The sequence below is a fragment of the Chlamydomonas reinhardtii genome, chromosome 8 (assembly GCF_000002595.2).
Source record: "Chlamydomonas reinhardtii strain CC-503 cw92 mt+ chromosome 8, whole genome shotgun sequence".
Taxonomy (NCBI): domain Eukaryota; kingdom Viridiplantae; phylum Chlorophyta; class Chlorophyceae; order Chlamydomonadales; family Chlamydomonadaceae; genus Chlamydomonas; species Chlamydomonas reinhardtii.
The window spans coordinates 4811681-4823438 of NC_057011.1; the positions used below are offsets into that span (position 1 = coordinate 4811681).

The 11758-nt window shown below is 69.5% G+C and overlaps 2 protein-coding genes across 2 annotated transcripts in view; one reads left to right on the forward strand and one right to left on the reverse strand.

The window, feature by feature from the left end:
- CHLRE_08g384355v5 (uncharacterized protein) overlaps positions 1 to 2506 on the reverse strand; it is a 3509-nt gene extending 1003 nt beyond the window's left edge. The window contains exons 1-4 of the mRNA XM_043065341.1: positions 2142 to 2506; positions 1335 to 2067; positions 772 to 905; positions 330 to 413 (exon numbers count right to left, since the gene is read on the reverse strand). Coding sequence (XP_042922342.1) covers positions 330 to 413; positions 772 to 905; positions 1335 to 2067; positions 2142 to 2213 — 1023 coding nt within the window. The 5' untranslated portion in view covers positions 2214 to 2506. The remainder of the gene's footprint in view (positions 1 to 329; positions 414 to 771; positions 906 to 1334; positions 2068 to 2141) is intronic.
- A 130-nt stretch (positions 2507 to 2636) lies between these two features.
- The window catches only part of CHLRE_08g384390v5 (uncharacterized protein), a 17495-nt gene continuing 8373 nt past the window's right edge, over positions 2637 to 11758 (forward strand). The window contains exons 1-14 of the mRNA XM_043065342.1: positions 2637 to 5541; positions 5759 to 5850; positions 5982 to 6046; positions 6286 to 6578; positions 6881 to 7011; positions 7353 to 7679; positions 7817 to 8255; positions 8568 to 8712; positions 9100 to 9250; positions 9566 to 9639; positions 9976 to 10355; positions 10720 to 10772; positions 10972 to 11370; positions 11621 to 11717. Coding sequence (XP_042922343.1) covers positions 2728 to 5541; positions 5759 to 5850; positions 5982 to 6046; positions 6286 to 6578; positions 6881 to 7011; positions 7353 to 7679; positions 7817 to 8255; positions 8568 to 8712; positions 9100 to 9250; positions 9566 to 9639; positions 9976 to 10355; positions 10720 to 10772; positions 10972 to 11370; positions 11621 to 11717 — 5460 coding nt within the window. The 5' untranslated portion in view covers positions 2637 to 2727. The remainder of the gene's footprint in view (positions 5542 to 5758; positions 5851 to 5981; positions 6047 to 6285; positions 6579 to 6880; positions 7012 to 7352; positions 7680 to 7816; positions 8256 to 8567; positions 8713 to 9099; positions 9251 to 9565; positions 9640 to 9975; positions 10356 to 10719; positions 10773 to 10971; positions 11371 to 11620; positions 11718 to 11758) is intronic.

Genomic DNA, 11758 nt, shown 5'->3' on the forward strand with positions numbered 1-11758 from the left:
GCGGTGCAGGGCGGCGGCGGAGCATGTGGGCACACACAAGCACACATGATTGCATGCACACACACACACACACACGCCAGCGCCAAACCGTGTGGTTGTATGACTGCTGCCTACTCCTGCTCTTAGTTGCCCCGACACCCGGCCGTACGAACATTTGTCAATCCCTGCGTTTGCCTCCCCTCAAGCCCTTTCTTCCCCTCCCTCCGGCCCCAATGCCTGCACTTGCCTCTGTCCACCCGCCCGCTCCCAAACTGGGAGCTATACGTTGGTCTCAGGCATATACACCCTCCCCTCCCCTCCCCCAAGCCAAGCCAACCAACTGCACCTACCTGCACGGCCCGCCTCAGCCTGTCCACCCGGTCCAGTGTGGACACGTAGGCGGCCTCGCCCACCGTCAGGGCCAGCAGCGCAGCCTGCGGAGGGGAGGCAGGCGGGAGGGGGGGAGACAGGGTGGTGGAGGAGGAGGGGGAGGAACAAGGTGATTGGTGGAGAGGGGCGGCAGAGCAGGCCCAGGCCAGTCGGTGATGGGCCAGAGAGCTCGCACCAACATGACAGGCGTGCCATGACACGCACCCTCCAGCGCCCTTGCGTCCCCCTTGGTTCAGCTGTGTTGCACGGAATGGAATAGCCGCCATGCTCCCCCAGGTCTACCTCCAGCCCCCCTGCCCACACCCATTTCCCCAGCCCCTAGCCCCCCGCCCCGTCTTCCCTCCAGGCCCCACATCCTCCCCTAGCCCTGATCTCCCCCACCACACACGCGCACGCACGCACCTCGAAGGGGTGCAGCCTGCCCGGCGGCGGGAATCCCGCCAGGTACCTGCCCAGCGGCACCGACAGCTCCTTCATGAACGTGTCCAGCCGCCGCGTGGAGCGGTTGCGCTCCCGCTCGGCCTCGTTGCGGATGCCTGCAGAGGGTGTGTGTGAGGAAAGTCTGAATGTGTGTTTGTGCGTGTGGTGGGGGTGGGGGTAGCCGTTCGTGGAGAATGGAATGATTCAACCAGTATGTCACCCCCGCTGTAGGAGCTCCAGTCCCCGTGGCCTCTGTTGCCCCAGTTGCCTCCGCGGCCCCCGAAACAGGGCGGCTCCGACACGCGTCAACATGAGTCGACCTGATGAAAGCTGCCCAAACTACCGCCACTTCCACCAGCTTGGCGCCACGTGTACGGCGAACAGCTAGAGCCGCTGCCCTCAGGCTACGCACATCCTCCCTTTCCTCCCGCACCTACCCAATCCACCTGTTCCTCTCCGCACCACCAACCACTAGACACCAACCACTAACCACCAACCACCCCAGCAACCCCACCACGCCTTCAGCCCCGCCACGCGCACCGCACCTGCCGACGGCGTAACCTTGCCCGCCCGCTTCCTCGCGCTGCCCAGCTGCTCCGACGCGCCCACCACGTGCGGCACGCCCTGCAGCACGCCCACGAACCGCCGCCGCCGCTCCTCCGCCTCCCGCGCCGCCGCCGCCTCCTCCGGGTCCGAGCTGCCGCCGCCCTCCTCGTCCTCAAACATGCCGTCGCCGTCCTCGTGCTGGGAGGGCAGCGCCTGCAGGGCCGTGCCGGTGCGGCTGGGGAGAGCCGTGTGGCGGGCAGGAAGCCGTGCCGGAGCCGGAGGGAGGAGCGGGGGCGCCGGTTGCGGGGCGGCGGCGGCGGCGGCGCGCTCCAGCGCGGACAGCCGCCCGCGCGCGGTGCCCCAGCGCAGCTGCCGCCCAAGCGGCACACTGGCGGAGGGCGCCGCGGCCGCTGCTAAGGCTGCACTGATGGAGATCTCTGGGTATGCAGGCCCGGCGGGGGCGGCGGCGGCGGCGGGGGCCGGGCTGCCCGGGGCGAGTCGGCTGGCGCCGCTGGCCCTGGTGGTGCTGGAGCTGTAGAAGGCCGCGGCAAGGGCGCTAGGGCGCGTGGCGCCCCCGGCACCGGCTGCACCCGTGCGGCGGGGCGCCGCGCTGGCCTGCTGGCACCTGGGGCTGCAGGAAGCTGCCGTAGAGGCGGCGCGGCAGGCCGCGGCGTCTGGGCCGGCGGTCGCGGCGACCTCGCGCTGCGCCAGCCACCCGTGCAGTCTGAGTGCCTGCGCCAGCAAGGGCCAGTGACCTGGGTCGGCCGGAGTTCGGCCATGGCAACCTGCAGCTGTGATAAACTTACCCTCATGACGAAATTGGACTGCAGCGCCTGACCGGAGGTTGCAGAAGGTCCTCTGAAGAGTGTCGCGAGCATGCGCTGCGCTCCAGACCCTGCTCCAAGCACTATGGGTGTTGCCAGCTACTTGCTCAACTAAGAGGCATACATTTGTAAAATTGGACAAGGAGGAATTTGTGGAGTCGGCGGCCAAGGCTTAACGGCTCGCTCACGAGTAACAACTTCAGCCAGGCGATTCTCACAGTAAGCAGCTCTTCGTAAGGTAGCAAATTATGCAGGCAAACTCGACAGGAGACCGATCACAAGAAAGTGGCTGGATCCACCCGCGATGAATTCCCGAAAGTAGTGTCCCAGCGTAAAGGCGCCATAACTGCAGTAACTGCAAAGGAAAACTGCATTCTTCAATTAATTTTGTTGACGGTGCCAGACAGCTGCACGGGCTTGCTTCTTCCTCCCGCGCTTGAATGGTCCTTTGGAGGGCATATATGCTAGTATGGGCATGTAATAAATGATAAATGCGTCTTTAGCGGCAGGCTAGGCAGGAAGCAGACCACGCTTGGCGCTTGGCTCGGTGCTTGCTGCTGGGCCCTCGATGAAGCGCGCACCGTGCTGCGAGGCTGAGAACAGCGAGCGCTATGCGCCTGGTGCCAAGCGGCAAGCGCTGGTGTCGGCGAGCGGCGTGGGGCCTCACCCGCCCGCCGCGGGGCCCTACGGACCAGGCCAACATGGCGGGCATCCCGGCGCCGGTGCCAAGCTGGCGTGCGGGCCTGTCGCGCCCGGGCTGCAGCCGGGCCAAGTGGGGGGACCAGGCGCCGTCTGGGGTGGTGGTGTGGGGGTTGGTGGAGCTGCAGCAGCGGCGCAACAGCCGCAGCTCGCCGTGCTGAGGCAGCAGCAGGCGCCGTCGGCGACTGGCGCCGGGCCGCTGGCACCGCCGCTCCACGCGCCGCATCATGCCGGCTACCAACATCAGCAACAGCAGCAGTGGACACAGCAACAGCCGCCGCAACAGCGACAGCCGCTTGCGCACCAGCAGCAGGCACCACCGCACTCGCAGCCGCAGCCCCAGCCGCCTGCACCTCACAGCCAGGGCGCACCGCCCGGAGTGCACTCCTCATTGCCGGCATCTGCGACCTCGAGGCCTGCGTCTGCTCCAGCTCAGTCCCAGCATGGCCATCACTATCACCAACAGCCACAGCCACAGCCGCAGCCTCAACAGCAGTATCCTTACGCTGGGGCCGTCACGGGGCAACCCCGACTGCAGCACCACCACCAACCCCAGACATACCAGCCACACGGTCAGCACCAAACACAGCCGTGGTCGCACGAGCAACACGCACACCAAGGCCAGCAGCCACCGCTTGTTCAGCAGCCGCAGCAGATACAGCAACACCCATACCAGCAACACTCCATGCCCCACGCCACGTCAAACGGCGCGCCGGCCGGCACTCATTCCGACTTCCCCACCCGCACATCCAGCTCGCAGCCAGAACCCCGGGGAGCGCCCGAGCCGTGGCGGTGCGGTGTGGGAGGCGGCGATGGTGCGGTCGGCGGCAATCTCGGCGGCGCCGGAGGAGGAAGGCCTGGCAGCACCAGTAGCGCAGGCGCCACGGGCCAGAGCACTAGCTACTCGTGGCAGCAGCCACACCAGGCCCAGCCCCACCTCCAGTACGCACACCAACTCCGCAGGCAGGCGTCTGCAGGCAGCGGCTGGCCCGTGAGGGCCGCGGCGGGCGCAGCGGCAGTAGCGGCAGCAGCGACAGGGGCCTCGGGAGCAGCAGCCTGGGGAGCAGCGGGAGGGGCAGCCTCGGCATCACAGGGTGACACGGCGCGAGGAACGCGCGCACAACCTCCAGCGCCGCAGCCGCCACAGCCGCAGCAGCATCCGCCGCCAGTGCCGCAGCCACAGCCGCACACGGTAGCGCCGTCGACGATGGGCGGGGCCGTGGCTGCCAGGGGCCCTCCACTCGGCGCCAACCCATATCAACAAGCACAGCAGCCACAACCGGGCGGATCTGCGGGCGCCCCCCACCCGCCTTGGCTGCACCAGCCTCACGCACAGCACCCCCAGAACCAACAGCAACAACAGCAGCAGTCACATCCACGTCCGCATGCGCGGCAACAAGCACAGCAGCCACAGCAGCAGCAGTCGCACGCGCAGTACCTGCAACAGCAGCAGCAGCAGCAGCAGCAGCACTGGCAGGCATATGCCAGCCGTGCACCGGCTGGTGTTGCGTGCCCACAAGTCGCCCTGAAGAGACCCAGGAGCAGCGGCAGCGGCGGAGGTGACATCAGCAATAGCTGTGGCGGCAGCGCCTGTGGCAGCACTCTCCTTCCCTTACCTGCACAACGCCCAGTCGCCACCAGCAGTGCGGCTACGGCTGCTGCCACTGCTGTCACTTCTGCTGGCCCAGGCCCAGGCCCGGGCGCGGCCTCTGCTGCTGCTCCGACGGCAGCTGCAGCGGTAGGGACAGCGGCGCTGGCGCCCGGCACTGCTGGCCCTGCAGGGCCGGTTCACCACGTGAGCGCGTGGCCCGGTGCGGCCGCACCTGCAGCTGCGCCTGCAGCTATCGGCGGGCCTCTCGGCGCCGGGGCAGGGGCAGCGCTCCCCGGCCAAGGACAGTTGCTTGGTCAGGCGGGGCCTAGTCTGCAGCCGGCAACCGGGCAGGCACAGCGCCAGCCGTCGCCGCAGCCGCTGCCGCTGCAGCAGCAGCAGCAGCGGCAGCAGCAGGTGGCCCTGGGGGCGGCTGGGCCCTGCACGGCGCTTGCACCGCCCCACTGTCCGCGGGAGGGGCCGCCACTCTCGGCGGCTGCAGGTGCTGGTGCTGCTACTGCGACTGTGCCTGCTGCAGGTGCCAGTACTGCCGGCATCGCCCACAGCCCCGCAGCCATGTTTGCTGAGGCGCTGGCGATGAGCGCAGCGCTGGCTGGCACACGCACGGACACCCACGCCCATACCCATACAGCCGCCGCCCACTCGGCACCGGGTGCGGCTGCGGCTGGGGCTGGGGCTGAGGCTGCGGCCACCAGGATACCCGGGCCGGCACCCGCCTCGATGGCGCCGGCGCCGGTGCGGGCGGCTCCCGCTGCAGTCCCGGCGGCGGTGGCTGCAGCGCCGGCTGGTGTGGGCCTGTCTGGCGGCTACCTTGCAGTGGGCGGCGGCGCCCCTGCCGCGCCCGCAGCAGCAGTATCAGTGGTAGCAGCACCAGTAATGGCGCCGGCGCGCCCAGGAGGCGCGGCAGTGGCAAGAGCTACAGCGGCAATGATGGTTGCAACAGCAGGAGGAGGGGGGCCAAGTGAAGGTGCGGCGGCGGCACCGGCGCCATCACCGGCACCACCACCAGCGGCGGCCGCTGCTGGCCCCGCCCATGCCGCCGGCAACGTCATGCCGCCCCAGGAGAAGCTCAAGGTGGGAGTGGGGTGTGCATGTTGCAGGGTACCGTAGTGAGGCAGTGGGCCGGATGGCATGTTGACACAGGGTACGTAAATCTGCGGGAACTGGGGTCGGAGCCTCGTTGGCGTTGGGGTGACGTGACCTTCTCCGCCCATCTACTATTTCCCACCCGCCTTCCCTCTCTCGCCCCCGTTTCCCCCTTCACACACATCCCGCCTCCCGCCTCCGCCAGAAGCCGCTGCGGCTGGCTCTGCGCGACTGGATCCCGCACGCCGGCGTGGTGGCGGCGTTCGAGGCCAAGGGCGTCACCAAGCTGTACCCCTGGTGAGCGGGAGCGTGTGCACCAGTGGCGGCTGTGTGTGAGGAGCTTCAACTGCGCCGTCACCCTTCCGCCCACCAACTCGGACCTGCCACGGCCTGCCACGGCCTGCCTGTCTGCTGCCTCCCACTCCCAGGCAGGCTGCGGCTCTGGAGTGCGGCGAGGACGGCTCCAACCTGGTCTACTGCGCGCCCACCAGCGGTGAGAATCCAGGGCAGACCAGGGGGGACAGCGGGGACGGAAATGCGTGTTTCATCCTTCCGCCCGCCCGCCCGCCCGTCCGCACGTTGATGTTGCGGTTGCATTCCAGCTTTCCACCCACATACTCACTTCGTATGTACTCCATAACTCCATGTTTCCAGTACGTATCGCGTGGCCGGCTATCCCACCCACACAACCCATACCCCACACCCACGCGCGCCCCCTCCACTGCCAATCAGGTGGCAAGAGCCTGGTGGCCGAGGTGCTGCTCATCCGCCGCCTGCTGGCCGCGCGCCAGGCCGCGGCGCAGGCGGCCCGGATGCAGGCGCAGCAGCGGCGGCAGCGCGGAGGGCCCCCACCGCCGCCGCCGCCGCCCCCCGCCCGGGCGCTGCTGGTGCTGCCGTACGTGTCCATTGTGGCCGAGAAGGCGGAGCACCTGGCGGCGGTGCTGGGGGCGCCGCTGGGGGCGCGGGTGCGGGGCTACGCGGGGGCGGAGGCGGAGGGCGGAGGCGGCGCGCCGCTGTCGGCATCGGTGAGCGGACGTAGACGTGTGTCGGGGGGACGGGAAGGGGGTTGTTTTCAGCCCTCGCAAGCACAAGCCAGAGCCACACGGGGGCGGGGGCGGTGTGTATGCGAAGAAATGTGTCTGAGTTTGGGTGCTAACAAGCTCGCAGAGCTCTACTGTGCACAGTTCAGTTGCACATTACCGCAACCTGAGTCATACCGTATCTGCATTCAACTGGCTCACGCTCGTCAACATCACTCCGGTGACATTGCTCGAACTCCCGCCCACCCTCTTCCCCCGCCCGCTCCCCCCACCCGCCCCCCCCCCAGGACGAGGTGCTGGCCATCGTGACCATGGAGAAGGCCAACAGCTGCGTGAACCGGCTGGTGGCGGAGGGGCGGCTGGGCGAGCTGGCCTGCGTGGTGGTGGACGAGGCACACATGGTGGCGGACCCAACCAGGTGGGGGGGGGAGGAAGGAGTGGCTATGGGTGTGGGTGTGTGGGGGTTGTAAATATCAGCCCGAACTAAACCAAAACCAACGAAAATACTTATGGGATGGGGGCGTGCAGGTGTTCACGTGCTGAAGGATGATATGCCGGGCAGTGTCGGGATGGGTAGCAGCAGCGGCGGCGGATCTGTCGTGCTGCCTGCCTCTGCCTGCCAGCCTGCGCCAGCCTGCGCTCATGCCGCGGCTTCATTACCACTCCCCTGTGCTGGCTGGTGGGGTGCTGGGTCTCGGTTGGGCTTGAGGTGACTAAACCCATCAGCACCACCTCTCTTCACCCCCTCCCACCCCTCAGGGGTATCTGCCTGGAGCTGTGCCTCACCAAGCTGCGATTCGCCGCACACGCCGCCGCCGCCGCCAGGGCAGCCGCCGCCGCAGCCACCACAGCCGCCACAGCCGCCAGGGCCGCGCCTGGCCGGACCACCGCCATCACCGCCACCCCCTCCAAACCCTCTCCCTCCACCTCCCCCTCCACCTCCCCGCCTGCCTCCCTCTCCCCCGCCAGCTCCCTCTCCTTCTCCTCCTCCTTCTCCTGCCAGCTGGTGTGCATGTCCGCCACCATGTCGGGCCTGGGCGACATGTGCGGCTGGCTGGGGGCGCGGCTGTTCATGACCAACTTCAGGTGCGTGCGGGCGTGCGTGCGAAGTGTTCTATGAAGCCTCCTAATCAAGCCCCGACCACACGCAGACACGCCCGCTGATACCGAAGAGCACCTCCACACGCACCCACCCCCATCCCCCACCCCAATCCCTCCAAAAGGCCTGTGCCGCTGACCGAGTACGCGGTGTTCCGCGGGCGGGTATTCCGCAAGCTGGGCCGCCAGGAACTGCAGGCGCGGCAGGCGGCGGCACTGGGGGCGGAGAAGGAGGAGGCGGACAAGGAGGAGGCGGACAAGGGGGAGAAGGTGGAGAAGGAGAAGGAGGGGGCGGAGAAGCAGGTGCAGGCCGTGGCGACAAAGCAGACCTTAGAGGCTGCTACAGCCAGCACAGCTACGGCTGCTGCTGCGGCTGCTGCTACTGCCTCCGCCTCCTCCGCCTCCGCCTCCTCCTCCCTGGCTGTGCCCGAGCCGCTTGTGGAGGAGCGGGAGCTGCCCCAGTCGTGCGGCCGGGACCCGGACCGTCTGGCGGTGCTGGTGGCGGAGACGGCGGCGGCGGGGCACTCCTGCCTGGTGTTCTGCGCCAGCAGGTCCGCGTGCCAGGTGCGGACGGAGTGAGAGTGGGAGTGTGGGAATGTGAGAGTGGGGGGAGTGAGTGGGGGGAGCGAGGGTGAAGATGAGGGTGGGGCCTGGATGTGGGTGGGCAGGGTGCGTGTGTGGTGTACGTGGGGATGGGAGGTGGGTGGGTGGGTGGGTGGAGGTGGTGGTGGCACGGGCCGGAGTGCTTGTGGGCAGCGCTGGCCTCTCCGTGGCGCCGCACACAGTGCTCGAGGGTGGGGGTTGTCCATCCCGAACGTCACACACACATATACACATGCGCACCTTCTGAGCCTCCCTCCCCTGCCCCGCCCCCAGGGCGCGGCCTCGTTGTTGGCTGAGCTGCTGCCGCCGCGCCTGCCGCCGCCCACCCCCGAGACGGCGGCGGGGCGGCGGGCGCTGCTGGCGGCGCTGGCGGACGAGTGCGGCGGCTACCTGTGCCCCCAGCTGCAGAGGCTCATCAGTTGGGTGCCCGGGGGGGGGGTTGCGGGGGGGGGGATGCGGATTGGGGACAGGAGCGTGTGTGTAAGACGGCAATAGGAAGTACGCAGCGTGTGTGTGTTGAACGCTTTCTGTGTGTGCTGTACGCATTTCAACTTTTCGACTCGGCAACGGGAAGGTTCAGCCCCGGGACAGGAATGGGGACCGACAGCTTGTGGCGTGTAGTAGGGGGGCTGGAAGCAGGTGTGGGGCAGCTGGGAGGCGGCCGGATGCCGCGTACCCCACACCCCAGTCCCACCTGCCCTCCACCTGCCCTCCACTCCTCCTCACACCCACATGCCTACCCCTGATACCCCCTTTTCCGCACCCCCCTCTTCCACCTCCCTCCTCCTGCTCCCCCCCCCCCCAGCCGCGGGCCTGGCCTACCACCACGCCGGCCTCACCAGCCAGGAGCGGGCGGCGGTGGAGCGCGGCTTCCGGCGCGGCCTGCTGCACACCCTCACCGCCACCTCCACACTGGCGGCCGGCATCAACCTGCCCGCGCGCCGCGTCATCCTGAGGTGCGGCGCGTTCAGAGGTGCTACTGCCCCGAGCCCAAAGGAATAGGTTTCAATAAGCGGGGCAGGCGGGGCGCCGTGTGTGTGTGTGGGGGGGGGGGGCGGGGCACTCAAGAGCAGCCTTGAGGCCCTGCGGCGGGAGAGGTGGGCGTCACACGGCGGGCGCGTATACCGGTGTGCCCCTGCCCTGGCACCAGTGCACGGATGCGTAGTGGCCCTCCGCCTGACCGCCTGCATGCCGCCTGACCGCCTGACCGCCTGCTGCCCTGAACCCACGGCCCCAACCCTCGTGGCCCACCCTTCCCCCCCCTGGCCCAGGTCGCTGTGGCAGGGCGTGGGCCCGGTCAGCCGCGCCCAGTACCTGCAGATGATCGGCCGCGCGGGCCGAGCAGGTACGGGCGTGTGGGAAGGGGGGGGGGCGCCGCGGGCCTGGCCCTGGGAACAACCGACTGCCTCGTGGCCGCCCCGCCCTCGCGGACGGAGCAACAGCGGCAGGGGTGCCGCACATGTGCCCAGCAGGGGCGGGAGCCACGGGAGTGCGAGCTACTGCCCGCACACACACGGCGCCTCATACCGTATGCGCCGCCCTGCTACCCATATGCGCTGTGGGCCCCAGCCACCTCGTGCACATACACACACACACACGCGCACACATAAAACACAACACACACACACGCACACACACACAACACACACATGACTCCTCCCCCGCGCCCCCCCCCCCTCAGGCCAGAGCGCCGTGGGCGAGGCCTTCCTGCTGGGCAAGGGCGCCCCGCACGGGCTGGGCGGCGGCGGCGAGTGGCGCGAGGTGTGCCGCCTGATGACCGCCCCGCTGCCGCCGCTGCGCTGCTGCCTGCTGGACTGCCCCGCGGCGGGGGGAGGAGCGGGCGGCGCAGCGGCGGCGGCGGCGGGCCCGGCAGTGCAGGGGGGAGGGCAAGGAGTAGCAGGAGGGGCATCAGGAGGAGGAGGCGCGGGAGGAGGAGGCGCGGGTGCAGGCAGCGGTGCCGGCAAGGCTGGCGCGGCTGCTGCTGCGGGAGGTGGGGGCGCTGGCGGCGGTGGGGAGGGCCGGCAGCAGGGCGAGACGCACCTGCAGCGTATGCTACTGGAGGTGAGCGGGTGGCGGGGTGGGCGAGGAGTGGGCAGGGGAGGAGGGGGTTGTGTTTGCCTTTGCCAGTGAGCCGAGAATGCAGGGCACGGTGGGGCCGGGCAGGGGGTGGGGTTGAAGATACCAGCCCAACCTCAACCGGGGCAGGCGGGTGCGTGGCGGCGCGGCAACGGCACGGTGCGTTTAACGGCTACGTCTGGGGGGGCGGGCACGGGGTCCGGGCGGGCAGGCCTTCGGGCTCACTGGGGCTGGATGCCTCATCACGCGCACCTCGCCGTCACTCCCCTTAATCATGAAGCCTTTCCTGCCCCCCCCCCCGGACACAAAGTGCTCCTTCCCGCACCCCCCTCCCGCACCACCCCCCCAGGGCATTGCCAACGGCTCGGTGTCCTCGGGCGCGTCCGTGGAGGCACTCATACGGTGGGTGTGGTGGGTGGGTGCGCTGAGGGCGCAGTGGTGCACTGGCGGCATTTCAGTAGCTAGGCAGTAGCTTCAACCTCACCCTCCTGCTCCCTTCGCCAACCACCTGGTCCTCATCCGCGCTCAATTCCCTCCCTCCCTCCCTCACCTCCCTACCTGCCCTCCCCCCTCCCTGCCTGCCCCCCCCCTCCCCCTGCAGGAGCACGCTGCTGTACCAGCAGACCGGCTACGGCCACATCGCCGCCGCCACCCGCGCCGCGCTGGCGGCACTGAGGCAGCGCAAGCTCGTCACATTCAGCCCGCCCTCGCCAGCAGCCGCAGCAGCAGCAGGGGCAGGAGCCGCAGCAGCAGCAGGGGCAGCAGGGGCAGGGGCTGCTCAGCTGCAAGGGCAGCCAGGCGGCAAGCGCGGGGTGGCGGCGGCGGCGGCTGTAGCACCTAGCGGTGGCGGCGGCGGCAGTGGCGGCGGCGGCGGGCAGCCGGCAGCAGCTGCCGCTGCGGCGGGCGGCGGCGCGGCGGCTCAGTGGCGGCCCACTCAGATGGGTCGGGCCATTTACGAGTCCTGCCTGCCCACGGCGGTGGGGGAGGACCTGTACGCTAGGTGGGTTTTGGGGGGGGGGGAGGAAGGTGGGGGCCACGGGGTGCGGGAGTGGGGTGGGATGGGGCGGCTGGTGGGATTGGGTAGGCGGCACTGCCAGGCGCGAGCAGGCGCTGGTGTGTCAGGCGTATCAGGTGTGGTGGCGGCCCCGAGCTTCATCGTTTGCGCCTTCCAAACCCCACACCTCCCCATACCTCCCCAGCCACCTCCCCACACCTCCCCCGCAAACACCCCTCCCGCCCCACCCCTGCAGGCTGTCCGCCGCCCGCTCCGGCCTGGCTCTGCAGGGCGGCCTGCACCTGCTGGCGCTGCTGCAGCCGGAGCCGCCCGCCTGCGCGCTGGAGGGCATCGCCAACTGGGAGGGCTGGGCGGCGGTGCTGGAGGGACTGCC